The sequence below is a fragment of the Manis pentadactyla genome, chromosome 5 (genome assembly GCF_030020395.1).
Source record: "Manis pentadactyla isolate mManPen7 chromosome 5, mManPen7.hap1, whole genome shotgun sequence".
Lineage (NCBI taxonomy): Eukaryota > Metazoa > Chordata > Mammalia > Pholidota > Manidae > Manis > Manis pentadactyla.
Window position 1 is genome coordinate 1312118 of NC_080023.1, and position 23554 is coordinate 1335671.

Below are 23554 nucleotides of genomic sequence, written 5' to 3' on the forward strand. Positions count from 1 at the left end.
TTAGACCTTTGCTATCTCCCTTCTGCCTTCTTCAGGGCTGAAAACTATGCCTGGGACCCCCGGCCCTCAACAGGTCATTGTTAATGAAGGAGGGAGGGCTGGAGTGACCAGGTGAATGACAAGGCCAAGCAGGTCTGCCTCCCCAGCTTCGCAGCCATCTGATGCCATCTCTGTGCCACCTGTGTTAGTGCTGGGCCCTGCCTGCCTCCCTCTTAGTGTCCTGAAACTGGTCTGGTAATGGACGTCTTGGGACAGAGTGGGAGTCCCACACCACCCCTGGGTGCACACCGAGGACCGCTGGCTGTGTGACCCAGAGCAAGTTACTTAACTTCTCTGAGTTCCTGGTTCGCACCTGTAAAATGGGACTAAAAACACCCGTGGCCCAGGATTGCTACTCATCCCTCCACCCACCCATCCATGGGGCTTACTGCGTGGAAAGCTCTAGCATGCTCCTTGGGAACAGGAGGGGTTGAATAAATGGAAGCTATTATTTTGTTAATTCAACTTTATTGAAGTGTATTTTGATAAATGTACACACTCATGTAACCATCACCACAGTAATGACAGGAGACATTTTGTCCGCCGCAGAAGGTTCCCCGCAGCTGTCTACAATCACCCCACCACCTCCACCCCGGCCCCGAGCAACCAGGATGGGCATTCTGTCACCACAGATTCGTGTCGCCCTTTCTGGAGCTGCGCACGACTGGAACCACACAGGACGTCATCTTCAGTCTCGCTCAGCATAACGTTTCTGAGCTCCACTCACTTCGGCGCATACACCCAAGTACACTCCTGGGGCTGAGCGGGGTTCCATCACACGAGGGGGCACAACTCGCGCTCCGCTCACTGGTGAAGGCTATTGGCGTTCTTTCCAGTTTGGGACTGTTACAAACAAAGCTTCTAACAATATCTGTGGACAAGTCTTTCTGTAGATGTGTGCCTTCGCTTCTCTTGGGTAAATACCAAGAGTGGAATTACTGGGTCATAAGTTAACTCTGTGTTTAACTATAAAAAACCACCAAACTGCTTTCCATAGAGGCTGCATGCACTGCTTGCATTCCTGCAAGCAGTGTATGAGAGTTCCTTCTGCTTCAAATCCTCACCAGCACCTGATGTCACCCATCTCTGGTTTCAGCCATTCTAGTGTGGCCGTCTTTTAGTTTTTAATTTGCATTCCCCTGATGACTTGATGATGTTAAGCATTGTTTCATGTGTTTATTGATTGTGCATATATTTTCTTTTATGGATTATCTTTCAAATTCTTTTGCCCATTTTTAAAAGTTTTTTTGGGTCTTATTATTGATTTGTAGGAGTTCTTTATATATTTTGGATCCCAGTCCCTCCTCAGATACACACTATTGACCAGCTGGTGCCTACTTCTGCATTTTACTGATGTCTTTTGACATTTTTATTCAGCTTGTAACACTTTAGTTTTCTTGTAGTGTGGGTCTGCCGGCAACAAGTTCTTTTAGCTTTTGTGTGTCTACAAAAGTCTATATTTTGCCTTCATTTTTTTGTGTGCCAGCTTTATTGACATTTCTTCAATCCCATGCTCTATGACCTTCACTTCTCAGTGTGGACAGTCTAACGGTTCTCAGCATACTCACAGTTATGCCTCCATTTCCATGATCAATTTGAGCTTTTACATCACCTCTCCCCCCAAAAACCTCACCCTTCAGCAGGTTTGCCTTCATTTTTGAAGGATATTTTGTCAGCTTGGTATAGAATTATCAGAAAGATTTTTTCCTTAAGCTATTTAAACATGCAGTTCTACTGCCTTCGGGTGAGCACTTTTTGGATGAGAAGACTGCAATATTCTTCTGTTTCGTTGTAGGGAATGTTTTTTTCTATTGCTGCTTTTCTTCTTTCGATTTCTTATTCCGAGTTTTCAGAAATTTGGTTATGATGGACTTGGAAGTTTTCTGTTGTGTTTATTCTGCTTGCGGTTCATTGAGATTCTTGGATCCACAGTTTTCATCAAATTTGGGGATTTTTCAAGCATTATTTCTTCAGTTTTTTTGGTCTCCTACTCCCTGCCCTCCCCATCCCAAGCAAGACAGACGGATTGACCTACATTCCAGGATCACTGGGCCTGTTTTCATGTTCTTCAGTATTTTTCCTCTCTTCGCTTTAGTTCGAAGAGTTCCTATTGTTCTGTCTTCCTGTTCACCAGTCTTTTCCTCTACAAATACCCAATCTACTGCTGACTCCTGTACAGCAATTTTCAGGTCTAGAAATTCATTTGGTTTCTTTCCACAGCTTCCATAACACTCCTACTAATGTTCACATTTTCCTTTAAATACTTAAACACGTTTGTTTCCCTTACTGTTTTAAAGTCACGATCTGCTAATTTCACCGCTGCTCTCATTTCTGGGACTATTGCTACTGACCGATCTTCCCTGGCTTTGAGTCACGCTTTCCAGCTTCTTCTGACTTGTAACATTTGGTAGGACATTGGACATCGTCAGATTTATGTTGTTGAATGCTGTAGTTTTTTTTATCTTCCTACAAGAGCCGGGCTGCTCTGGGCCCAGGCAGGTCAGCAAGGTCATGTCGAGGCTTGTTCGTGTACTTGGTTAAGGCAGGCTGGCAGCAGCCTCTGCTCTGGGTCTGTTCCGTCCCACTGAGAAGGCACGGCCCTTCGGTGTCCGCACTGCACGCCTGGGTGTTCAGCGGGGGATCCCCACCCGGCCAGAACTTGGGTGTCTCCCAGCCCTGGGAGCTGTTTAGCCTACTGCAGCCTGGTCACTCCTTGTCCCACCTCGTGAAATGTCACGGCTTCCTACTCCGTCAAAGGCTCCACGGCTCCTCTACCTGGCTCTCTGATGTCGCTCTGCGAAGCTCCCTCCCCCCTGACAGGCTGCTCCTGCCTCCCAGGTCACTGTCTCCTGACGCAGCGAGAACACTGCTCTCCTGGGTCCCCTCTGCCTGTACCACGCCGGGAAGCTGCCCCCAGGGAGAGAGCTGGGCTGCAAGGCCCTCTGCGCTCCTCTCCTTCCTCCTAGTCCTGAGCTGCCTGTTCTCCAAGGTCGGAAAACAGCTGTTCCATACATTTTGTCCAGCTTTTTAGTTGTTTATAGTGGGTGGTAAGGCCAAGCCCAGTTGCTGCAGCAGGACAGAGGTCTCTGCTATTATATTTAAAATAGCAGATTACCTAGAGATGATCTTTCAGACCAACTGTGATGTGTCAGCCTTTGTCTCTAAGCTACGTGCACAGAAATCAAACATTCAAGCAGCCCTTGGGGGAAATCTGACCCCCACACACTGTAACAGCCCAGGGACTCTGTCATCAGCAATGTCCCCTGTCACTGTCCTTCTCTCTCAGGAGTCCCCGGACAGCAGCTTTGCTTTCTGACTGGCGCACATGCTGTAACTACAGACAATGCTTTGGAAACAACACCCAAAAAGTCCCCTTTAAACTGGGTGTGGTGAGACGCAGAGAACAGAGTAGAAAATCAACTCTGGGTTTTTTTTTTATATTCTTTGTTTTTAGAAATGGAACAACCCCCTAGGAGCCATGGGAGGGCGAGAAAGAGGGTGCCCACATGGGAAAGCTGCCTCTGGCCTCTGTGCCCAGTGCCCAGAGATGCAGGGCAGAGAAGGGAGCTGCGTATGGCTGCCAGGGGCAGGATCTTAGTCCGTCTCCAGGGATCATCCGCTGCGCCCCTGCTCTATGCCCGGCACTGGGACACAGAGGACCCGGCCCCAGCCTGTGCCTGCCCGGAGCCCACATTAGGCAGCTCCAGGGCCATGCTGGCACAGTGCTGTGCGGCCCAGAAGAGCGATGGGACAGGGTGCAGCAGGGGCCATGAGGCGGGGACTGTCCTCCCAGGTGGGCAAGGCCCAGGGGGAGGCACTCTTGTTGCACTGTGGTGCTTCTAGCGGCTGAGCCCTGTGGGGTCTGAGCTAACGATCACCAGGTCACTGGTGCCAACCCCACGTCTGGCCCGTGTAGACTTTTAGAAAAGTCTGGGTGAGTGAGTGAATGAGTGAGTGGGTGGGTGAAGGAAAGGAGAAAGGAACCGGACCGGATTGTGAAGGTCCTCTCCCCTGGGCCAAGGAGCTTGGGCGCAGAAGGAGCGGCAGCAGAGGGAGGCGGGGACCACAGTGCGGAGGCCGTGGCAAGACTCCAGGCCGGCAAGTTCCAAGGCCTCAGTGTGGGCAGGGCAGATGCTGGAAAGGAAGGGACCCTGGAAGGCGCCCCTAGAAGGGGCTCATGCACCTGGTGGGTTGGGTGGTGGTGTCACCCACAGGCCCAGGGCAAGGGGAGAAAGAGGCAAGGTGTGCAGATGGGACGTGCCTGGACGGCTGAGTGGGTGGGCAGGCAGAGACCAAAGCACGGACCCTGCGGGCACCACCGTGAGGGAAGGAGCCTGAGGGGGATGTTGGCACAGAGTGGAGCTGGCCAAGGGCCCAGAGGGAACGGGACAGTGACCCTGCCCAGAAGCCACAGGAAGCCGCGCGTTGGCAGCCTCAGAACCTGCTGGCCTCTACGACTCCCAGGAAGATGGCCCGGCTCTGTGCTGTGGGCAGGCAAAAGGCCTGCAGGGGCTGGGACTGGTCGGCAGCCCTTGGTGCCTGGCCACCCAGTGCCAACCTGCCGTTTCTTGGCTGGCACCCTCTCCCTTCCCCAGCTGTGGCCCAATGGAGGGAGGGAGGGCCGCCGGGCAGGAGGCAGGCAGTGCCAGTGGCAGGATCAGGGGGCTGGCTGGCCTCACTCACCGGCAGGAGGCACACACGAAGCAGTTGGGGTGGTAGGTCTTGCCCAGGGCCGATACCACCTCACCCTCAATGAACTGGTCGCAGCTGAAGCAGCGAGTCCCGTACAGCCGCTGGTAATCCAACGTGCAGATGTACTCGCCCTGCCGCACGAAGAAGCCGCCCTCGGCCAGGTCACAGCCACACGCTGGGGAGAGCACACAGTGTCAGCAGAGTGGTGACCACCTCCTGGCTCTAACAGGCCCTGGCGGATGCCCCACACCCCCACCTCTGACACAGGCCTAGGGGCAAACTCAGGGTGGCTCACTGAACCCCTTAGGGGGCCAGGCTCCAGACACAGACCTGAGCTCTGGCTCCTCAGCCTAGAGTTGAGTGGACTGTCTTACGGAAGCTTCCAGAAAGGGTCAACAACTTGGAACAAGCAGCAGCCTGAGCTAAGGGACCAGCGCGGCCTCTCTCTCTCACTGGGGTGCCTCCCGAGCCTCCCTGAGCCCACCAGGGACGAGCACTGATGCCCCACACACCTGTCAGCTATGCCAGGTGATGAGGAAGGTGGTGAATACCTGAGCACCTACTATGAGCCAGGCAGCGTGGAGAACAGATGCATCCCCGCACTTGCCCCACTGCGCACAGTGAGGCTTCCTGATCCCCACCCCACCCTGCTGCCTCCCCACGTCCTCGATGTCCGTCTCCCACAGTGTGGACAATGCCAGAACCCCTGGGAGAGGCAGAACTCTGCAGACACTCGAACACGAATCCTTTGGTTCACTGACCCCTAACAGCACACACCTCCTGCCCCAGGACGCTGGGCCCTGGAGCCTGGAGAGGTTGGGGCACCTTTCTTCAGGATAGCCTGCCAGTTGGCATCCAGGCCCCAGGCCTGTTCACCCCATGCACTCCCCACCCAGCCCCAGGGGCCCGTGGGGGCCACACACAGCTTCAGAGGGGGCAGCCTAGGCTGCCCTGGCCGGCCCCGGTCCCTCCCTTCTGGAGGCCCAGAGGACCCCCTGCGGCCCCAGCGCCGGGTCCTCGTGCGTCACAGCCCCCAAGCCGGAGCCTTGAAACACCATGAAGCCCTCAGACAGTTTGGAATCAACACCTTAAAGTCTTCATCAAAACATTAACTGATTACAAAGGAAGCCATTTCTGCTGAATTCTAAGTATTGACCCATTTAAATCCAGCTGCCACGTTGTCCTTCGGCACATCCGGTGGCATGCGGGCGCCTAAGCAAGACCACCAACGTCCACTTACAAAGCCCGCAGCCAAGCTCTCAGTAAAGGCGGAAAGTTCACGTGTCCCCTCTGTGCTGTGAAGCCCACTGCCGCCCCACTGCCAAAAACGGAATGCAAACGTATTTTGAGACAGAAAGTGCCCTATCGTGCTCCCTAAAACAAAAAATTCCAGAGTCAATGTGGAAACTGGTTTATCAGAAATTTCTTGTGGTCACAGGCTCTAAATATTTACATATTCTGGACTGAGGTATTATTACAATAGGAGCACAACACATATGTTACACACGTTGGTAAGTTGTTACTAAATGTACCAAGGAAGTCCTCTCTGCACACAGCTCTTGGTGACAAGGATGGGGGCCCGGGGGTTGCTCCTGGCAGCTGAGACCAGACTTTTGAACTGTGCCTTTGTTTGGCACCCAGGGAGTCTGGGGGGCGCGGGGCAGCCAGCAGCCTCCCCCAGCCACGGGTGCCCTCTCAGGAAGGCCAGGTTTCAGAACAGCGTCCATGGAAGTCCGTAGTCTGGAAGCTGCATCTCCTCAGTCTCCGGGGTGTCCGGTCGGCAGCAAGGCCTCCAGCTCAGGTGCCGTCAGGGCTCAGGACCCGCCACCCACCCGCCACCTGGGGGCTCCAGGCAGCCACCCCTCAGCTCAGCAACCATCTCCCACATGGGGGGAGGTCTCTCCTGGGTTCCCCGTCCCTCCGGCCCAGGCCACCTTCACAGGTGACAGCCCTGCCATGCATGGAATGTCATTCCATGTCTCCAGGGAGATGCCAGCTCTTCAGACAAGGTGAGACACAAGCTGTGTGGAGAGCACAGATGCCAGAGCTGCCCAGATTTAGATCCCGCCTCCACGTGGGCACTGCTCCTGGTGCCGCGAGAAGGTTCCCTGATGTCTCTGGGCCTCTGTCCCTGCACCTGGAATCAGGGCTGACCAAAAGCAGCAGCACAGAGGGGCCACAAACTAGTATGGTGTGAGCCCTGACCGTGCAAGGCCTCTGTCCAGGCAGGGACTGCACTGGCTTCACTCTGAGAGGACAGAGGCTGGTACCAGGTCCCGTGTCCTTCTCCACACCAGCCTGAGGGTGAAGAGCCCTCATATAACCTTGCACCCTGGGGCAGGCCAAGCAGAGGTGCCCGCACGTGGAGAGAATAGCCTATCTGGTGCCTTCTGGGGGAATCGGTGCCTTTTTTGGTAAACACTGCCTGTAGCAAGACAGCTGTGGAGCAGTAGGATGGCTCCCGGACACCCTCCGTGGGCTGCTTCTCCAGTCTTTGTAAGCACATGTTGGTTGATTGTCCTTGAAGGAGAAAAATGTGAAGATGGATGCAGTGCCCGTTGAAACAATGCAGGTCTATGTCACGAGGCACCGGACAGCAGTCAGAACAGTTTTCCAGCCACACCTGCCGCAGGCTGGGCCCTGGCCAGTGCCATCTGCAGCAGCCCCAAGGGTGCTAAGGTCAAGGCCAGACAGTTAAAACCCAGACTTCTGCCTCCTAAAAATTAAGAGTCCAGCCTCATTAATAATTTTAAAAATCCTCATCAACACAATATAGTATTACTATGTTTTATTTTGCTTATCAAATTAGCCAAGACTGATAAGGGAAGCAGGGCCACTGTGGGTGACCGAGGGTCGGGCCCTTGGTGCTCATATAATACGGGCATTTATGAGGACCAGTCAGGAGGGCGGGCAGCAGTGGGAAGACGACTTCTGGAATACCATTTGGCACTGACTCTAAAGATTGTTAAAACCGCCTCTGCCCTTTGACCCAGCCATCTCTCTTCCAGCACGTTATCCTGAGAAATGACTGGGAATATGCACTGAAGTTCAATTGCCCCGTGTTGACCTCAGCATCACTGCAAATGAGGTAAATAAATGCTGGGCTTTGGAGTCAGGCAGCCTGCATTTGAAGCCTCAATCCTGCCACTTTCCAGCTGTGTGACCTTGGGCACGTTACCTAAGCTCTCTGGGCCTCTGCATCCTCATCTGTAAAACAGAGTGAGCCATACCCACTTCTCCTGGCTGTCCTAAGATACCAGTGTGATGAGGTGTGAAACCAACTAGCCCAGGGCAGGGCAGGAATTGATGTAGGTGTTCAGCAGCAGGGGGACGGCCAAGTTCCCTGTGGGCCTTGCAGTTGGAAGAATTGGGGCAGACCCTGAGAACTCACACGAGGGACAAAGGGCTTCCGCGGTCAGTGACAGTGAAAACCAGGATACACAAATGTGTATACAGCGTGACGTCAGATTCAAGAGGACTCAGACAGGGGAGAAGATCGGAAGGAGGGATGCCGGAGCCCGGCCAGCGGTTCCTGGGACCGCCTTCCCCTCTCCTGTCTCTGCGTGGCGGGGGAGGAAGAGGGACTCCGGGCACACACCCCCATGTACGGCGAGCTGGTCTGGGGGTCACGGGGCCACGCCAGCCCTGGTTCTGTCTTCGGCTCAGCCTCTGACCCTCCACGTGTGACACAGGCCTGAGTCAGCAGATTCCTTCCCCTGGTGACCTCGTGCAGCTCTGGCATGTGACCCGTGGTCCCTGGAGCATAGGTGGGGCTGTGTAGAACGTGTGTCCTGGGCCACGGACGAGGCCCACCTGTCCAGAGCCCTCCTTTCATTCTGGAAGCCCTGGTCAGTTTCTCATCGATGCCCTGGGAGCGCCCCAAAAGGGGAGATGCTGGCATTTGCACATTCCGTTGTCACCCCCAGTGCCCAGAACTGCTTTCCACGTGGTGACTCATAGTCTCCAGATGGATATGTCCCTGTGCACAACTGCACCCACCGTTACCAAGTCACAGGCGGGGCTGGCGGCCCCCTCGCCAGGCACACAGCCTTCCTTCCCATGACCGTGGGCCCGCACCGTCCCGCTGCTGGCCCCTCAGAGCGCGTCTGCTTCCCTGTGGTCCTCCTGGGCTGTGGCCTCACCTGCCCATCATTTCAGAGTCAGGGCCTGAGTTCCAAGGGCATTATGGGCAGGGCTACCGAGCACCACAGCCCTCGAAGCACAGGCCGAGGCCACACACGGGTCAGGAGGACCAGATTTACTTTTCGAGGCAAATTTCAAGTTGGTAAAAATGGCAGAGCCTTATTTTTTCTTGAAGGACCTACTCCGTGCCGGGTGTGAGATGTGTTTACATCTTATGTGTATCCCCATTTTTTAGTGTGAAGATAGAGATGGCTGTTTTCCCAGCTTTGTCCGGAAGAGGTGACGTGATCAGATGTCCTCAGGCTCTTGTCTCAGACACCATGTGCCCGAGCCGCCCCCCTCACCTGCCCCGGCTCCTGCGTCAGCAGGGCGACCGTGATCCGTGGAAACAGGACGGCCACAGCGCTCCTCCGATCCTCTCCCGCGCCGGCGGCCGGCCGAGGTCCTCACAAGGAGCTCCCCTCCCACCCCAGCCCTTACTGTCTGCTCCGGACACCCGCCCCGCTGCTCCCAAACCTGCCAGCCTCGCTCTGCGCGTCAGTGGCGCTGTCCTAGCTGCTCTCTCTGGCTGCAACACTTCACTCACCCCTCTCAAGTCTTCTCTCAAAGGGCACCTTCTCTGTGAAGCCCACCCTGATTACCCCATTTGAAACAGTAACTCCTCCAGCATGCTGACCCACGCCTTTACCTGTCCCTGTCCTTTCCTAGCACGTCACTTTCCAGCTTGTGGTCAAATGTACCTGCTCTACCCAGTGTTCCCTGTCCCCCGGTCCTAGACCGTGATCGCCACGAGGACGAGGGTGCCTGGTTCTGTTCACGGGCGCATCCCGACACGCCGAACCACTTGTTCAGAACACATGGGGGCGCGCCTGTCTGCACTGTCAGGTCTGCTTCGGTGCATCTGGTGACGTGCCCACACAGGGGCGGATGCAGCTGGCCGGTCACCGTCCTCCCACTTCTCTTGCTGGTGCTGGTGGACGTGCGACGCAGGTCCGGCCAGTGACTCACACTGGAAGTCTCTGGGGGTCCCAGGGAAAGGGCCCCTTTGCCTGGTCACACCCCTTCTCAATCCCTTCCTGGGTCAGGTGCCGCTGACCAGGGAACTGATGCCCGGGGCTACAGCAGCCATCTTGGGACCCTGAGGCGCAGCCCTGCTGAGAAGCGCAGGACGAGGCAGGAGAGGGGGCAGCTGGGGGCAGAGAAGCGGAGAAAGATTTCGGAGTGACCTTGGTGGGCTGTTAAATTAACTGAGTCTGGGGTGAGGGGGCCACCTGCAGGCTTCATGTTGAGATGATACATATCAGGGCTGTTTAAGACACTGTGAGTAGGTTTCTTTATTCATCCCAAAGCCCCTGCAGGGGTTCACAGGCCGCGTTTTCAAAGAGCCTGGAGAGAAGCTCAGGACCACCTAATCCTCAGGCAAACACAGCTTTCGTTAAAGCGGCAGGAAATCTCAGGGGCTCCATGTCCTTCTTCAGCCGGGGGAGCAGAGGTGCCACTCACAGAGGGCAGGGTCCCCACTGCATCCGCAGGGCCGACAAGGCTCCCGTCAGACAGTGAGACTCAGTACCTGGCTGTGGCGGGGGGTGTGGAACTGCAGGCCCCGCGCCCCGGACCCCCCACCACGACGGCAGCCCGCTCAGCAGCCGCCAGGGACAGAGGCTGAGTGGAGGTGCCCACCTGTCCCCTCTCTCCCACCGAGGCCGGTGAGGAAGGGGCTTCAGCTACTCCCAATCTGCTCGGGAGGCTGAACCTCCGAGGGCACCGCGGGGAGGGCGCACGGGGGCAGCTCCCCTCCTACACACCAGGCGATGGGCTGATGGGCTGATTCTAGGACCTCGTTAGTGCCCTTTGCTGCATTCCTAAGGTCGCTCCCACAGACGATCCTTTGAATCACAGTGGGCCTTTCCCTTTGTCTTTTAAAATAAGCTTGTAAAAACAGCCCCCTAATGGATTTTGCTTTTCTGAAATGTAGCAAATGCATCTTTGTGCAGAGTAGAAAAAACTGAACCATTGAACTGTACAAATCCCACACTGGCCTGAGCAGCTCCGATAAAAAAAGCTCCAGGTGGGGCCAGGCGCTGACCAGGGTGGTGGTCACCATCTCCTTAGGAAAGACCTCCCTGGCGCAGACTCAGCCTAATTCTAGGGCCCAAGGGGGTGGCACAGATGCACGGGCAGAGCCAGGTGGGTGGCCTCTTGTTTACGGAAATGCTAAGTTTGCCATTCTCACACCCACGGTCCGCTCTGTCTCTTCCCAGAAAACATGCTTCCTGGGACGTGCCCCTCCCTTCGTCTCTCCCCAAACTCTCCACAAGCCTCTGTTCTGGGGGTGCCCCGAGGCCCATTATCAGGCCCCTGGCAGCCTCCATCAGGGTGACAGTACACACCCAGGAGGGCAGGGTGCTCTGGAGAGAACTCCCCAAGGCTGAGCCAGGTTGTGGGTGCTCGGGGGACCCTGGATCCGGGAGATCATGGGGGCACCAGGTCACCTCAATGATGCTCCTGCCAGCTGCCCAGGCCCATGGGTGCAGCTGCAGCCCCTCGGGGAGGCAGGCGGGGGTTGGCCTCAGACCCAGGGTCCGAGGGCACTCCCACCCCTGCCAGAAATGGCACAGCCCCTGAGGGGTCCCAGAGTTGGCTGCGCTGGCAGCCTCACCATCCTCCCCAAGCCACTGGCCCGTGCCAGGTCCCCCAGAACTCCCCTGTTGCACTCTGACCTCCTCCAGGTCCAGAAGGCATCGGGGCCATTTCTGGGGCACTCCGCCTGGAGGCAGAGGAGGCCTGGCTAGGGGTTTTGTTGGGCAGAAAGGCAGATAGGAGTGAGATGAAAAGAGGGTGGGCCCAGCAAGAATGCAGGGAGTTGACCAGAGGAGCCCAGAGCCAGCAGGGACCCAGAGTTGACACCCTTGCAGTGTGCGCTCATCCCGCGTGCTCCGAGTCGGGGCGGGCCTTGAGACTTGCTCTAGCCAGTGGAATGCAGGTGCGACAGGGCAGGGACAGGGGACAGGCATCATGAGTAAATTTCCTAAAAGTGCTGAGAAGAACAGGAGAGACTTATCTTAAATCTAAGATTCCATTTTAAAAGCAGAGAGTTGAGAAGTTAGATTCCTAACATACTCTTTGGTAATCAGCCAGATCTTAGGGGAGGGCAGGCAGTCCTAACTGATAAATTCCCAGGGCTTGGGGGTAACCACTACCTTGGAGAAGAACAGGATCAGTAAATTCCTTGTGTTAAGTTTATCTTACAGAATTATCTAGAGGACTGACCATGGATAATGACATACGGTCTCTCACCAGAGACAGACATCATGAGACCGCGTGACAAGCCTATGGCCCCCCATCCCTTCACCTGTATCCCATTCTTGAAAGCCTTAAAAGACAGTAGGCCCCTAGGTGCGCCTCTTCTCTGAGGTTGCCCACTCTCTCCTTTCTTTGAGTGGCACCTTTTTGCCTTAAATAAACCTGCCTTTACCTTGACTCTAGCCCACTCCTCCTCTGGAGTGTATTTGAATAAAATTTTCATTTTGCTTCACTCCTGTGTCTCTGCCCTTCAATTCTCTGCTGCGGTGGGGACAGGGGACGAGGAGAATGAACTCGACCCTCAACAGTTTTCACGTTTTCTCTTCAAACAGCAGGACTCAAAATCCAGTCTTCACCCAGAGCCCGAGACCATGATGTGGCCATAGGCCAAGCAGCTCCGGGGTGGGCGGCCCCCCTGCAGCCTCGCTCTCCCTGCCGCCTCTGCCCCGCTCCCAGAAGGCACCTCCACGGAGCCCCGGGATGGAAGCGCCTCATCCAGGGGCCACACGCAGGCCTGCGGTCCAGCCCTGACCGAGCTCCTGCAGCGCCAGGCCTCAGCTGCCGCTCCCCAGGGGACAGCCACACGCCCCTCCTGGGGCTGCTGGCATGGGGAGCAGTCCCAGCCCCCAGCCTCAGCTCCTGCACTCAGCAGTCAAACCCTGGCCCTCCCCACGGTCCAGGCTGCCCCCCGCCCCACACTGCGTGCTCGCGGCCCCTGCATCCTGGAAGGGCTGCCTCCCCCACGGACCTATCACCGAGTAGGAGCCTGAACACCATCTCCTCTGTGCAGCCCTCTCTGGAAGCTTCCGGATCCTTCCCTGACCCCTCCCCACACCCAGCCCTTGGTTTTTACTGCTAAAATGACCAGAGGGTCCAGTGCGGGTTTTGCAGAGAGGCTTCACAGGGGCCGCGCACACCCGGGCAGGGAGGGGGCCCCCACCAAGCTCCTTCCCCAGGAAGGATGCTCAGCATCAAGCCCCAAGGGCTCTGAGCTGTCTGTGAGCATCGTGCTTCAGCCCCATTATTTTGTTCATCCTGGTGAGACGTGCCCTTTGTTATCAGAAAGCCTACAAGGGGTGATTTTGAGGGTCTGAGAACCCAAAACGCTTTCCATGTGAACCAGCGGTGAGTGCCTCTCGCCTCTTCGCTCCGCACCCTTTGGCCCACAAGGTGTTGAATGCCGTGCGTCTGGACAGTGGGGGGCGCTGTACTATCTCCGCGCCAGACCTCCCCGGTCAGAGCTGAATCGTGCCCTCTTACTCCTTAGCACTTCCAGGCCCACCCACCAGGCTGATACAGGAGGGGGTTCCTGAGACCGTCGGGGAAGTGAGGCGCAAGAGCCGACACCGGCTTGACAGGGCCATGGAATAGCTACAAAAATCACATCACTTCATCATGTATATGTGGCGTATTTCCCGCTGTGTTTGCCCATGAAGAAGCAGACCCTCATGGCTCCTGGGTCCTAGGGGTCCCTGGGTCATTATGGGCAATGCTGTGTGCCTCTCTGGTGGCCGTGGAGGACACAGCACCCGCGGGAGAGCAGGTCTTGAGGACTCTGTGCTTGCAGAGACGTGCCATCAACAGAACTCCTTTAAAACTACAAATTTTGGGGGTTTGGATACTGCCTCAAATTGGCTTGATTTGCCCCCCCTCCCCCCAAATTCTATTCTTCATATATTTTTAGGAAACTAAATGTAAATACACACCTATGCACCTGCCCATTGCGTCCACACCGCCCACAGTGAGCCCTGGCCTCCTGGCTTTGGGGCCCAGGTGGCCACTCTGCTCTGGCCACTGGATCTGAGTCCTCGGACGCTGGGCACAGTGTCCCACCCCGGGGCCTGGACCCCATTCTCCATCCCTCCCCACTCCCATGGCGCACCCGCAAGGGACACAGGCCGTGATGAAAAACTCACAAGCTATATGACGATTCTGGACCCTGAGGTTTCCCAGGATCCCAGTTAACAAGCTTCCCAGAGACTCCGGGGCTCAGAACCCCAGCTGGGAGGCCTGGGTTGGAGGCCACACCTCGGGGCTGTCCCTGCGGCCGCTGTAGCCCAGACTGAGGACAGACACTCACCTTTGCAGATGAAGCACTTGATGTGGAAATACTTGTTCTGGACCCTCAGCACCTCCCCCTTGCACACGTTCCCACAGGTGTCACACAGGATCGCCGTGCTGGGCGGCTTCTCCAGGGGGCTGTGACCAGCCTGGGGCTCCGACACTGTCAGGACAAGAGGAGCCATGTTAAAGGGTGGCTGTGCTGGGCACAGGGCGAGCAAACCAGCCAGGTGCAAAGGTGCCCACGCACCCAGCACAAGTCCCAGAGGATATCGCGGGACAGGCTCATCTTCTCCTCAAGGACCAGTGGGAAGAGGATAATGGACAGGCCAGCTGTCCAACCCCCAGTAAGGGCTCCTGTCTGTGCCAGCCCCAGCCGGTGTGCGAATCTGTCCCCATCCCTGTATGCACAGCAGCAGTGACGGGGAGCTCACAACCCCCTCCCGAAGGGCAGCTCCCTGCTGCCTTGACCTGGCACAGCTCTGGCCCTCGAGGGGCCTCGGCAGCTAGGCCCCCGGTGAGCACAGCGGACCCAGATTCCTCTCTTCCACAGGTACACAACCCTGGTCTTCCTGTGAGCCTGCTTCAAGTTCCCTCTGTGTCCCAGGGACACTGACCTCCTAAAGCCACCACTGCCTGGGGTTTTTATGAAGCACTAATAACCCTGGTGGGATGGGTCAGGGCAGATGGTGAAAGGGCCCAACTGTGGGGCCCTTGGGGTCTGGGTGGGGCCCATGCACATCCTCTGACAGCCTGGTGGAGGCCAGCGTGCAGGATGCTGGGGTCCACAGTGGGTCCACACCTTGAGCAGCACCAGCCCAGTGGTACTGACAGCGGGCTAACAACAGTGACAGATCCAAGGGGCGGAGCTGGGGGTGGTGGAGGCGCAGGGCTGGGGGTCAGCTCTCCCCAGTGGGGTCACTTCAGTGCAAGTAGGACCTGGTTAGATGGTGGTGTTGGGGGTAGCATGAGGCCCTGCCAGGCAGAGGACACGGCCCATGTGGGGCCCAGGCAGGCTGGGGCCACTTCCATCCCAAGACCAACCCAAGAAAGCCACACCTGCCCCTAGTCTGTCACCGGGATGTCCCTCCTAGTGACCCCCAGCCTCCGTCAGGCACACCAGCCCCCTGCCCTCCTCCAGGAAGGCTCCCGCTCCTCTGCCTGGCTTTGAATCTCTGCTGAATGCGAGTGGCAGGTGACAGTGACTGAACCCCCACCTGCCGCAGCTCCTAGTTATCAGCCTTTTTCTTTCTCGTGTGTGTGTGTGTGTGTGTGTGTGTGTGTGTGTGTGTGTGTGTGTGTGTTCATGTGCATATGTGTGTGTTGCAGTGGGGGGACGGGCAGGGGTCTTCACTATTTCTGCATCTCCTAATGCCACCCTCCTTTCTCGTCTGGCCTGAGGCTGAGACAAGGACGGGATGCAGGTGGTGCATCTTGGGGATCCCAGGTGGCAGGGAGGATAGACAGGGAGGGTGGAAGGCAGTGAAGGGTGTGTAACTGAGCTGGTCACCCCGGGCCCTGCAGGGAACCAGGCAGTATGCATCCCAGGTCACACTCAGGAGGAAGGGAGGCTGGGCCCTGATCCTGCCTCCTGCCTCCTGCCCCCTGGGTGAGGGTTGCCCCACAGGCCGAGCTCCCTGCCCTGCTTTTCTGGGCCACGTGGTCTGGCCTGAGTGAAGCTCCCAGGATTAGTGGGGGCCTGACGCACAGAAGCCGGGAGCTGGAGCGCCTGAGGTGGGAAGTTGGCAGGTTCAGGTGAGGTGCCCACCTGGCAGCAACAGAGCCCAAGGTGGGCCCAGGGGATGTGCGCAGCCCAGAAAGCACCTGCCATACTTTACTGGAGGGTGAAGGGTATTTGCACACACACACACAACCACACACATTTATGCAACCTCTTAAGGCCAGCCTTGACGGAGCCCCAGGCCTGGAAGGTCTCTCCCCCTGAACACGGGGAGGTGGACATCAGACAGAGGAGGCCCGTCTCCACCGTGTCCAGCCTGTCCGGCCCCGGCCCAGAGCCCCTGACCTGCCAGAGCGGGACTCCCGTCCTCTTCTGCAGTCCCTGCCCCTAGTGTGAAGTTGGACAGGGCACAGCACAGATGAGGACCTGGGCCGCTCCGGGGACAGCAGGCCTGAGGGGGAGAGTTCTGGAGACCCCAAGGGTAGCGGGGTGCCAGCAGTCTGGGGGCGAGAAGCCACACTGCCTGCGGAGGCAGGTGCAGGAAAGGAGTGGCAGGAAAGCTGGTGTGGCCTCGCGCTGGGCACACAGGCCCAGTGTCCGCGCCTGCCTCGCGTTTCCACAGTCAGGAAACCAAACAGCGGACGGGACGGCGCAGAACCCGGCAAGGACCCCATGAGCTCCGTGTGCCGGCCTGAGAGCTGGGGTGCCATTTCCCGCTCTGGGCTGAATGTCCCCAGGAGGCTTGCGCCTGCTGCTGCTACTTTTTCCTGTAGAATAACTGCAGAAACTTTTTCCAGTATTTAGCAGTGATATCATTACTTCACTACTGATAAAATTGGGGGGAGCAGGCAGAGAACAAGGGCTCCCTAGGCTTGAACTTAAAATTCCCCAAGTAGAATGACCCACGGGAGCCTGGGCTTGAAACCTGTGCGGGGCCTGGGGCCACCCAGGCTCCCGTGAGGCTGACAGGCGGCCGAGCCACGTGGTCCACAGCAGAGGCTAAATCAAGATCAAGGGGCAGGGCGGGGGTGGGGAGGGACACACAGATCGCCGACACTGTCTTCTCCTCTCTGTCAGACACAAAGAACGATACGCTGTCATCTCTCCATGGGCAGAGAAGGCAAGTGTCTATACTGCCGGGACGTGGCGCGAACCCAGTGTGGGGGAAACGCCGCACCGACCACACTGGGGACCCCGTCAGACCCCGGGGGCAGCGCGGCCGCATTCGAGACCGTGCAGCCCAAGCTCCGCCTCCTCCGCTCTGCGGCCGGAGCTCCCAGCCTCCCACGCGCCCACCGTGCGCCCATCCGCCCTCGGCCCACAGCTCCTGCACCCGGGGGGGCTTGACGGGGCAACGGGCAAAAATGTTTCCCTAGTAGGCGGCAGGCCCCACACGTTCAATGCACAATAGCTACTGTCATTTTCAAGAAGACACAGCCTGACATCACCAGTTCCCTGGTTACCGGGATCTCTTCGGTTTGGGGGACGCTGCTCTAAGGCAAGGCTTTGCTCGGAGGCCCCAGCTGCACCCACCTGGACTCCCGGCGCCCAGGGTGGTGGTGCTGCCCTCTGGCGGTAGTAAGTGGACACTGCACCATGGGGACAGGCCTGTGTCCCGGGCAGGCGCGGCCTCCAGTACCTGCAGGTGTTCCCTCCAGCCCGCATCTGCCCGCTTGCCCTTGGGGTCGCATCTGTGAATCCTGGGGGTGGCACGGGCCTTTTCCCCCCAAGATGAGCTCATTCTTGCACCTCCTGCAGCTGCCCTATTGCAAGGAGATGCCTTTCCCTGCAGGTCGGCCCTGCAGACGGGAGCTCGTGCGAGGCGTGCTCTCGCAGCAGCCCGCCAAGTGCGTGCTGTGTCCCTGCTGCCGCTGAGCGCACTGAGGCCTGGAGAGGCGGCCCAGCTGGTACGCACCCTGCAAGGAGATCTGGACCTGCGCAGTGCGGCGCCCAGGGGTTTCTCCACGTGTTCCCGAGAGAGGGATGGGCTGTTCCGGCCAGGCTCCCTGCAGAGGTCCTTAAATGCATATGACTAAGTGGTTATGAAGAAGCTGGTCCGAAGGGCTGCATCGTTGCAACTATGTGATGGTATAAAAAAAGCAAAGCTCTGGAGACAGTGAAAATATCAGTGGTTTGTCAGGGGTTTTGGGGGAAGGATGAACCAGTGGAGCGCAGGGGAGTTTTAGGGCAGGGAGCCTGCTCTGTATCATTCCGTATGGGGGCTACATGTCATTATGCACTTGTTCAAACCCACAGAATGTACCCCACCAAGGGTGGCCCCCGATGTAAGCTACAGACTGTGATAATGATTCATCAAAATTGGTCATCGATCATAACAAATGTACCACCCCAATACAAAATGTTAATAATGGGGGAAATGGGGACTTGGAGCGGGCGTACAGGGGGACACTCTACTTACTGCTCAATGTTTCCGTAGACTGAAAACTACTCTAAGAAATGAAATCTGGGAAAAAATTTTAAAGAGAGAAGTGCCACACACGGAGTGGAGCCACAGGTGCACAGGTTCACTTCGCCGCACTTCCAAGATCGGCTCCGACATTGGACTGAACACGTCCTCAACCGTGATAGTGACATAAACCACGAATTTGAGTCACACAAGGGCTGTGACTCCAACCCCTCCGTGATAATGAAATCCCAGTGCCGGGGAGCCTCACGCGAATAGAAAGAATATTCCTGGTAAAAACAACACAAGGAGGGAGGTGGCTTGCCCACTCTGACCGAGGGCCAGCAGCCCGTGATCCCTGCAGGCCACAGTCCTGTTCTGTCACCAGAAACGGTCTGGAGGAGCCACGTGCTGTGAGGAGCTGGGACGGGAGCCGGTTTGGACCCGTGTCCAGGGAGGCAGCAGTATCTTGGAGAGCCGACAAACTCCAAGAAGCCTCAGCATTCACATCTGTAAGTTGTAGGAACTTTTCAGACTCCATTAAAGTGGTGAAAGAAAACACCTGCCATGCCAGACAGGTGTCGGTGAATGACAGCTGCTGGCGTGGGTATTTCCAGGCCTCAGAGGCGGACCTGCCCCTGGGGGTGAGAGAGAGCAGGGCAGGGCCACCAGAAAGAGGACGGGAAGTCCCCAGAAGGCCATGCCTTTGTTTATATGCTGGCCTCCTAGGTAGATTCTCCTAGATTTGCTTCCCGTGCTGGCCCTCCTCAGTGGGGTGGCAGGGTGGGTGAGCAGGAAGGGGACAGTTTGTGCGGTCCTGGCCGTGCCCCTCCCTGGCTGTTCCCCTATAAAGTGGGGATGAGTATTCCCAAACGTGGGACCCTCGAGTAGAGCAGGGCCAGTGGCCGAACCTTGCAAATACCCCTGCTAATGTCACTGTGAGGCTCTCAGATCTGGTGTCCATCCTGGTGGTGAGGCCCCAGGACAACAGGTGGGAGCATCAGTGGATGTCTTGCCAAGGGGTTTCAGCTCTGGGCAAGTTCACTGTGGATTCAATGTGACCAAAGAAAATTGACAGCAGAATGCTCTTTGGGGCGAAAGGGTTATCCCCAACTTTATTTCCAGGTGGCAGGCCAGTCACTAGAATCCCGTTCACTCAGAGCGAGTCTGTATGCTGCAAGGGCTCTTACCTCTGGGCCCCTCTGTCCACACAGCCGTCCTCTGGGCCTCTGCACAGCTGTCCGCACAGCCGTCCTCTGGGCCCCTCTGTCCGCACAGCCGTCCTCCAGGCCTCTGCCCTCTGCGCTGCCACCACTTCAGCCTCTGCTCTGCTCTCCTGCAGCCTTGCAGCCCTGCCACCGTGTTGTGCCCTTTATATAGAGTCTTTATATAGGAGCTCTTTATATAGAGTCAACAGCCATGTAATGCCCACAGGTGTGCAGGGAGCTAGTCAAGCAGGGCTAGGTGAGAATCCTGGCCACAGGAACTCTCATTTTATCCACAGTGGGCTTGCTTTTTTGTTACTCTGAGGGTTTGGGCTCCAGAGTCCTCGACCCCACATGCTGGGGGAACATGCTTCCGCTGTACTGACCCACCAGACACATTAATTCTCCTCTCCACTCCACTGGTACAGACCCAACTGGGGTGACTTCCTTCTTTGTTCATAGAAATTTGCCAACCTGACATCATTCAAGATGCTACAACCAAACATCCCACGCTTCTCCAGTCAGCAGACCTGGAAGGGAGCTGTGGTACCACTCGGCCCGCATGCCCTGTGCTGTCTCTGTCCCCTTCCGTGTGGTCCTCGTCAGTTCAGGTAACAGTGAGGGCCCTGTCCCTCCTGCTCAAAGCACCCACCCTGATCTGCAGGTGCCCTAAGCTGAGGAAACCTCTGCAAGTCCCCGGGACTTCGTTCTGAAGTCAGCACTGCCAGGCGCTTGGCCAAAGGTCACTCGGTGCCAAATACTAAACAACAAAGCTATTCTAATCATTGCCGGCTGGTTCATTCATTCACACGCCTGGCAGGCGTCAGAGGACCTACCAGTGCCCAGAGCCCATGGGGACATTTCCTCCTTTGGTACATATCATACCCCAGGGGAATGGTCTCTCACCCCCACTTTGCAGATGAGGACGCTGAAGCTCAGATATGGGGCCTACAGAAGGGCTGGTTGGGCCCCTGCTCAGGTGTGCCTGACGCCCTGCCCAGCGTCTTAGCCACCTGCTGGTCTGCAAGCCAGGTGCTTGCTAATTCAACCAGCAGAGGAACAGAGGGGCTTTCCAGCATCGGGGGAGATGACTGTGCACACTCACCACCATGCTGGTGTGGCAGGCAGCAGGAGGGGGCCACCCCGTGCTGAGGGGGCTCAGGCAGGGCCAGATGCCCCTCTCGTCCCAGGGACTCCCCCCTCGCATCCCAGGCAGCCAGGCGAGTATCACTGTGATCCTTGGGGATTTGCCCAACTCTTCATTTTTGCTGTCTTACTGGCTCCGCATTTTATTATGTCCCTTCTCCAAAGGCCCAGTTAACACTGGACCCCAGCAGGCATTCCTGGCTTGGTGAAAAACCACAGGCCACATTGGTCTTGCTTTCTAAGCTTTGCCCTGGAGATAAATCCACCTTGACATCAGGAGTGGGAGCCCCCAGGCACTCGGGGTTCTAACTGGAACCCCGCCACATCAGCCATGATGATTCTGCAGGGCTCTCCATTCTGCTGTTTGTATGATGCAAACAACTAACTTGGGCTTCCAAATTTTATGATTATGTTCATTCCACGAGCCTCAGAAGTCCACACGTGCACATCCACTCTAGAGACTTGAATATACCCAGAAGGGGGCCCAGGGTGAGCGGTCTTGCCCTCCCTCTTGGCCGTGACTTCTAACTGTAACAGTGGGCAGAGAACTGTGGAGGGAGGCACAGGATTGTGGGCAGGCACAGCAGGGAGGGCTTCTAGTAAGAGGGGTCATGAGGTGGGCAGGCACCTTCTGGGACTTCAGCAAGCGTGCGTCACCATGCTCATCTCCATCACAGCACTGGCTTGCCCTGTGCACAGGCCCGTGTGCCTCTCCTGGCCTGGAAGCCCGGCTGGGGCCAGAGGCCAGGTCTGAGAACGTGTGCCTCTAGGGGAGACCTAGGCCTGGACAGGAGGTGGTACGCACTCCCCACCTGCCTGCAAGCATCCTTTCAACTAGCATGCCCGCTGGGACAGGTGCTTCTTAGGCTGCTTTCCTAAATATGAAGTCACTGGCACAAAGGCACATGCACCTTGATTTCACGCATCCTGCCAGACCACTCTCCCGACCGAAAGCCCAGTGCTTTACAGGGCCCGCCTCCCCTGCCCTCGGAACACTCTCCTTATGGAGCGTGTCTCTGCTGAGGAACAGGTTCAGGCCTCTCCTGCTGCCCACCCTGAGCGTTCTATGTTGCAAAATCACACCAAATAACTCCCTTCTTAACCTACTTGAGGGCTGACTGCTAATTATAACCACGAACAAGGAAGCTGCTCTCTGGAGCTGGCCTGTCCTCACCAAGGCCCTCTGCAGCCGGAACGCAGGACGTGGGCTTCGTGTGTCTCAGGCTGTCCCCACCAGCCAGGGTGGAGGTCCTGTCTGGCTCTCCAAGCACATCATGCCTCCAGTCCTCGGTCCAGCAGAGGGGTGCCCATGCCCTGCCACTCTCTGGGCTGGCATGGGGCATAGGGAAAAGCCCAGTCCCTGCCCAGGGAGCTCACACTCCAGGGCACAGAGGTGGGGCAGACGTGAACGCCCCCCCACGGGAGGCTCACCCCACCAGACGCCTGAATTCAGGGCACAGGGATGCCCCCGGGGCCCCACCCACACCCACACCCACACCCACACCCATTTCAATAATTACAGGATCAAACAGCAGGAACCCTGCTGGATGTCACCCGGCGCCCTCTGAGCCCCCACGTGTGTGGCCCCCGGTTTCTCCCCCGAGCTGAATGTGCTCCTCATCTTCGCCCCCGGCCTGCCCCAGACTGCGGCCCCCAGGGCCAGCGATCAGCTCTAAGAATTAGACGTGGGGCTTGAGCCCAAATGTTTGCAAACGCAACTGAGTATGTAAAATGCCCAATATTCCCAAACCAGCCAGCCTCCATAGAACCTCGCAGCACCTGTCAGCCCCAGACCGTGACCCTGGGGAATGGTGGTCTGTTACGCGGCCACGGAAAGCAAATGCTGCAACCGGGACCCCCCAAGCCCCTCCCCGTTTCTGAACGTGGCCCTTCTGCCACCCTCTGCACACGGCCTGCCCAGGGCTCACTCCAGACCTCTCCAGGGACGGTACAACCACTCCCTCCAGAGCTGAGATCCTACACCGAGGTGCTGGCTATTTTGACCCAGGAAAGGAAATCCCCCAAGTCTGGTGTAACCTTGCCTGGAATTCTCGCAGCCTGGAGCCCACTGGGGAGACAGATATTCTCATGCCCATTTTGTAGAGGCAGAAACCGAGCTCAGGGAGCTGAACCAACCAGCTCAAAGCCCCACGGCCAGGAGGGCCAGGGCCAGGATGCAGGCCCAGGTCCACCCTCCTCTGCCAACTCACCCTGCTCTCAGGGCGCCTGCAGCCCGTGTCCAGCCCCCTGCCTCCGCCCGCTGCAGGCCCCGCCCACTGCGGCCCTGCCCACCAGAGCCTCCCACTGTGGGGTCTGCGGCCCTGCCTGGGCTCTGCCCACCTCCCCTGCTCCCTTGAGAAGGCTGTTCCTCCCAGGCTGGGATCGTGGTGCTCCCCTGGAGATCGGCGCTGGGCAGGGAATGAATGACATAACTCCAGCCATCCTGCTGATGCTCACCATCCCCGCATGACACAGGGTCACCCTGCCGGCAGTGGGGCCTCCTCGCGGGGGTACCCATGCTGGAGTCCCTTCCAGCAGGTCAGCAGCCCGGGGACTGCCCAGAGCAGGAGGCGGGGGGGACAGGCACACAGTTAGCCCCTCGAGACCCAGGGACCGATAGGTCAGGGAAGGATCTCCAAGTCCCATGGCTCTTCCTGTCCCGAGGCAGAGCACATTCAAAGTCACCCTCAGCCATAAACAGGCTCAGGCCACACACGCAGGACCGCGGGGCACCAGGCTGCCTCGCCGAGCCTGCAAGAAGCCTCTTCTTTGCGGTGCCGGCATGTCGTCTCCCTTCTGCTTACACAGAGTGTGCAAGCAAGCAAACTGGGGTCCTCGGAGCCCATCTCTGGCGGGCTACAGCAGGTCCCCCAAGTTCTT

The 23554-nt window shown here is 57.4% G+C and overlaps 1 protein-coding gene across 22 annotated transcripts in view; it reads right to left on the reverse strand.

Moving 5' to 3' along the window:
• The window catches only part of ABLIM2 (actin binding LIM protein family member 2), a 143240-nt gene that overhangs the window by 90136 nt on the left and 29550 nt on the right, over positions 1–23554 (reverse strand). For all 22 annotated transcript variants that reach the window (XR_008997633.1, XR_008997632.1, XR_008997629.1 and 19 more), the window contains exons 2-3: positions 14258–14401; positions 4723–4906 (exon numbers count right to left, since the gene is read on the reverse strand). Coding sequence is in view for 1 of the 22 variants with exons in the window: in XM_036921337.2 (XP_036777232.2) it covers positions 4723–4906; positions 14258–14401 (328 nt within the window). In the remaining 21 variants the exon portion in view is untranslated. The remainder of the gene's footprint in view (positions 1–4722; positions 4907–14257; positions 14402–23554) is intronic.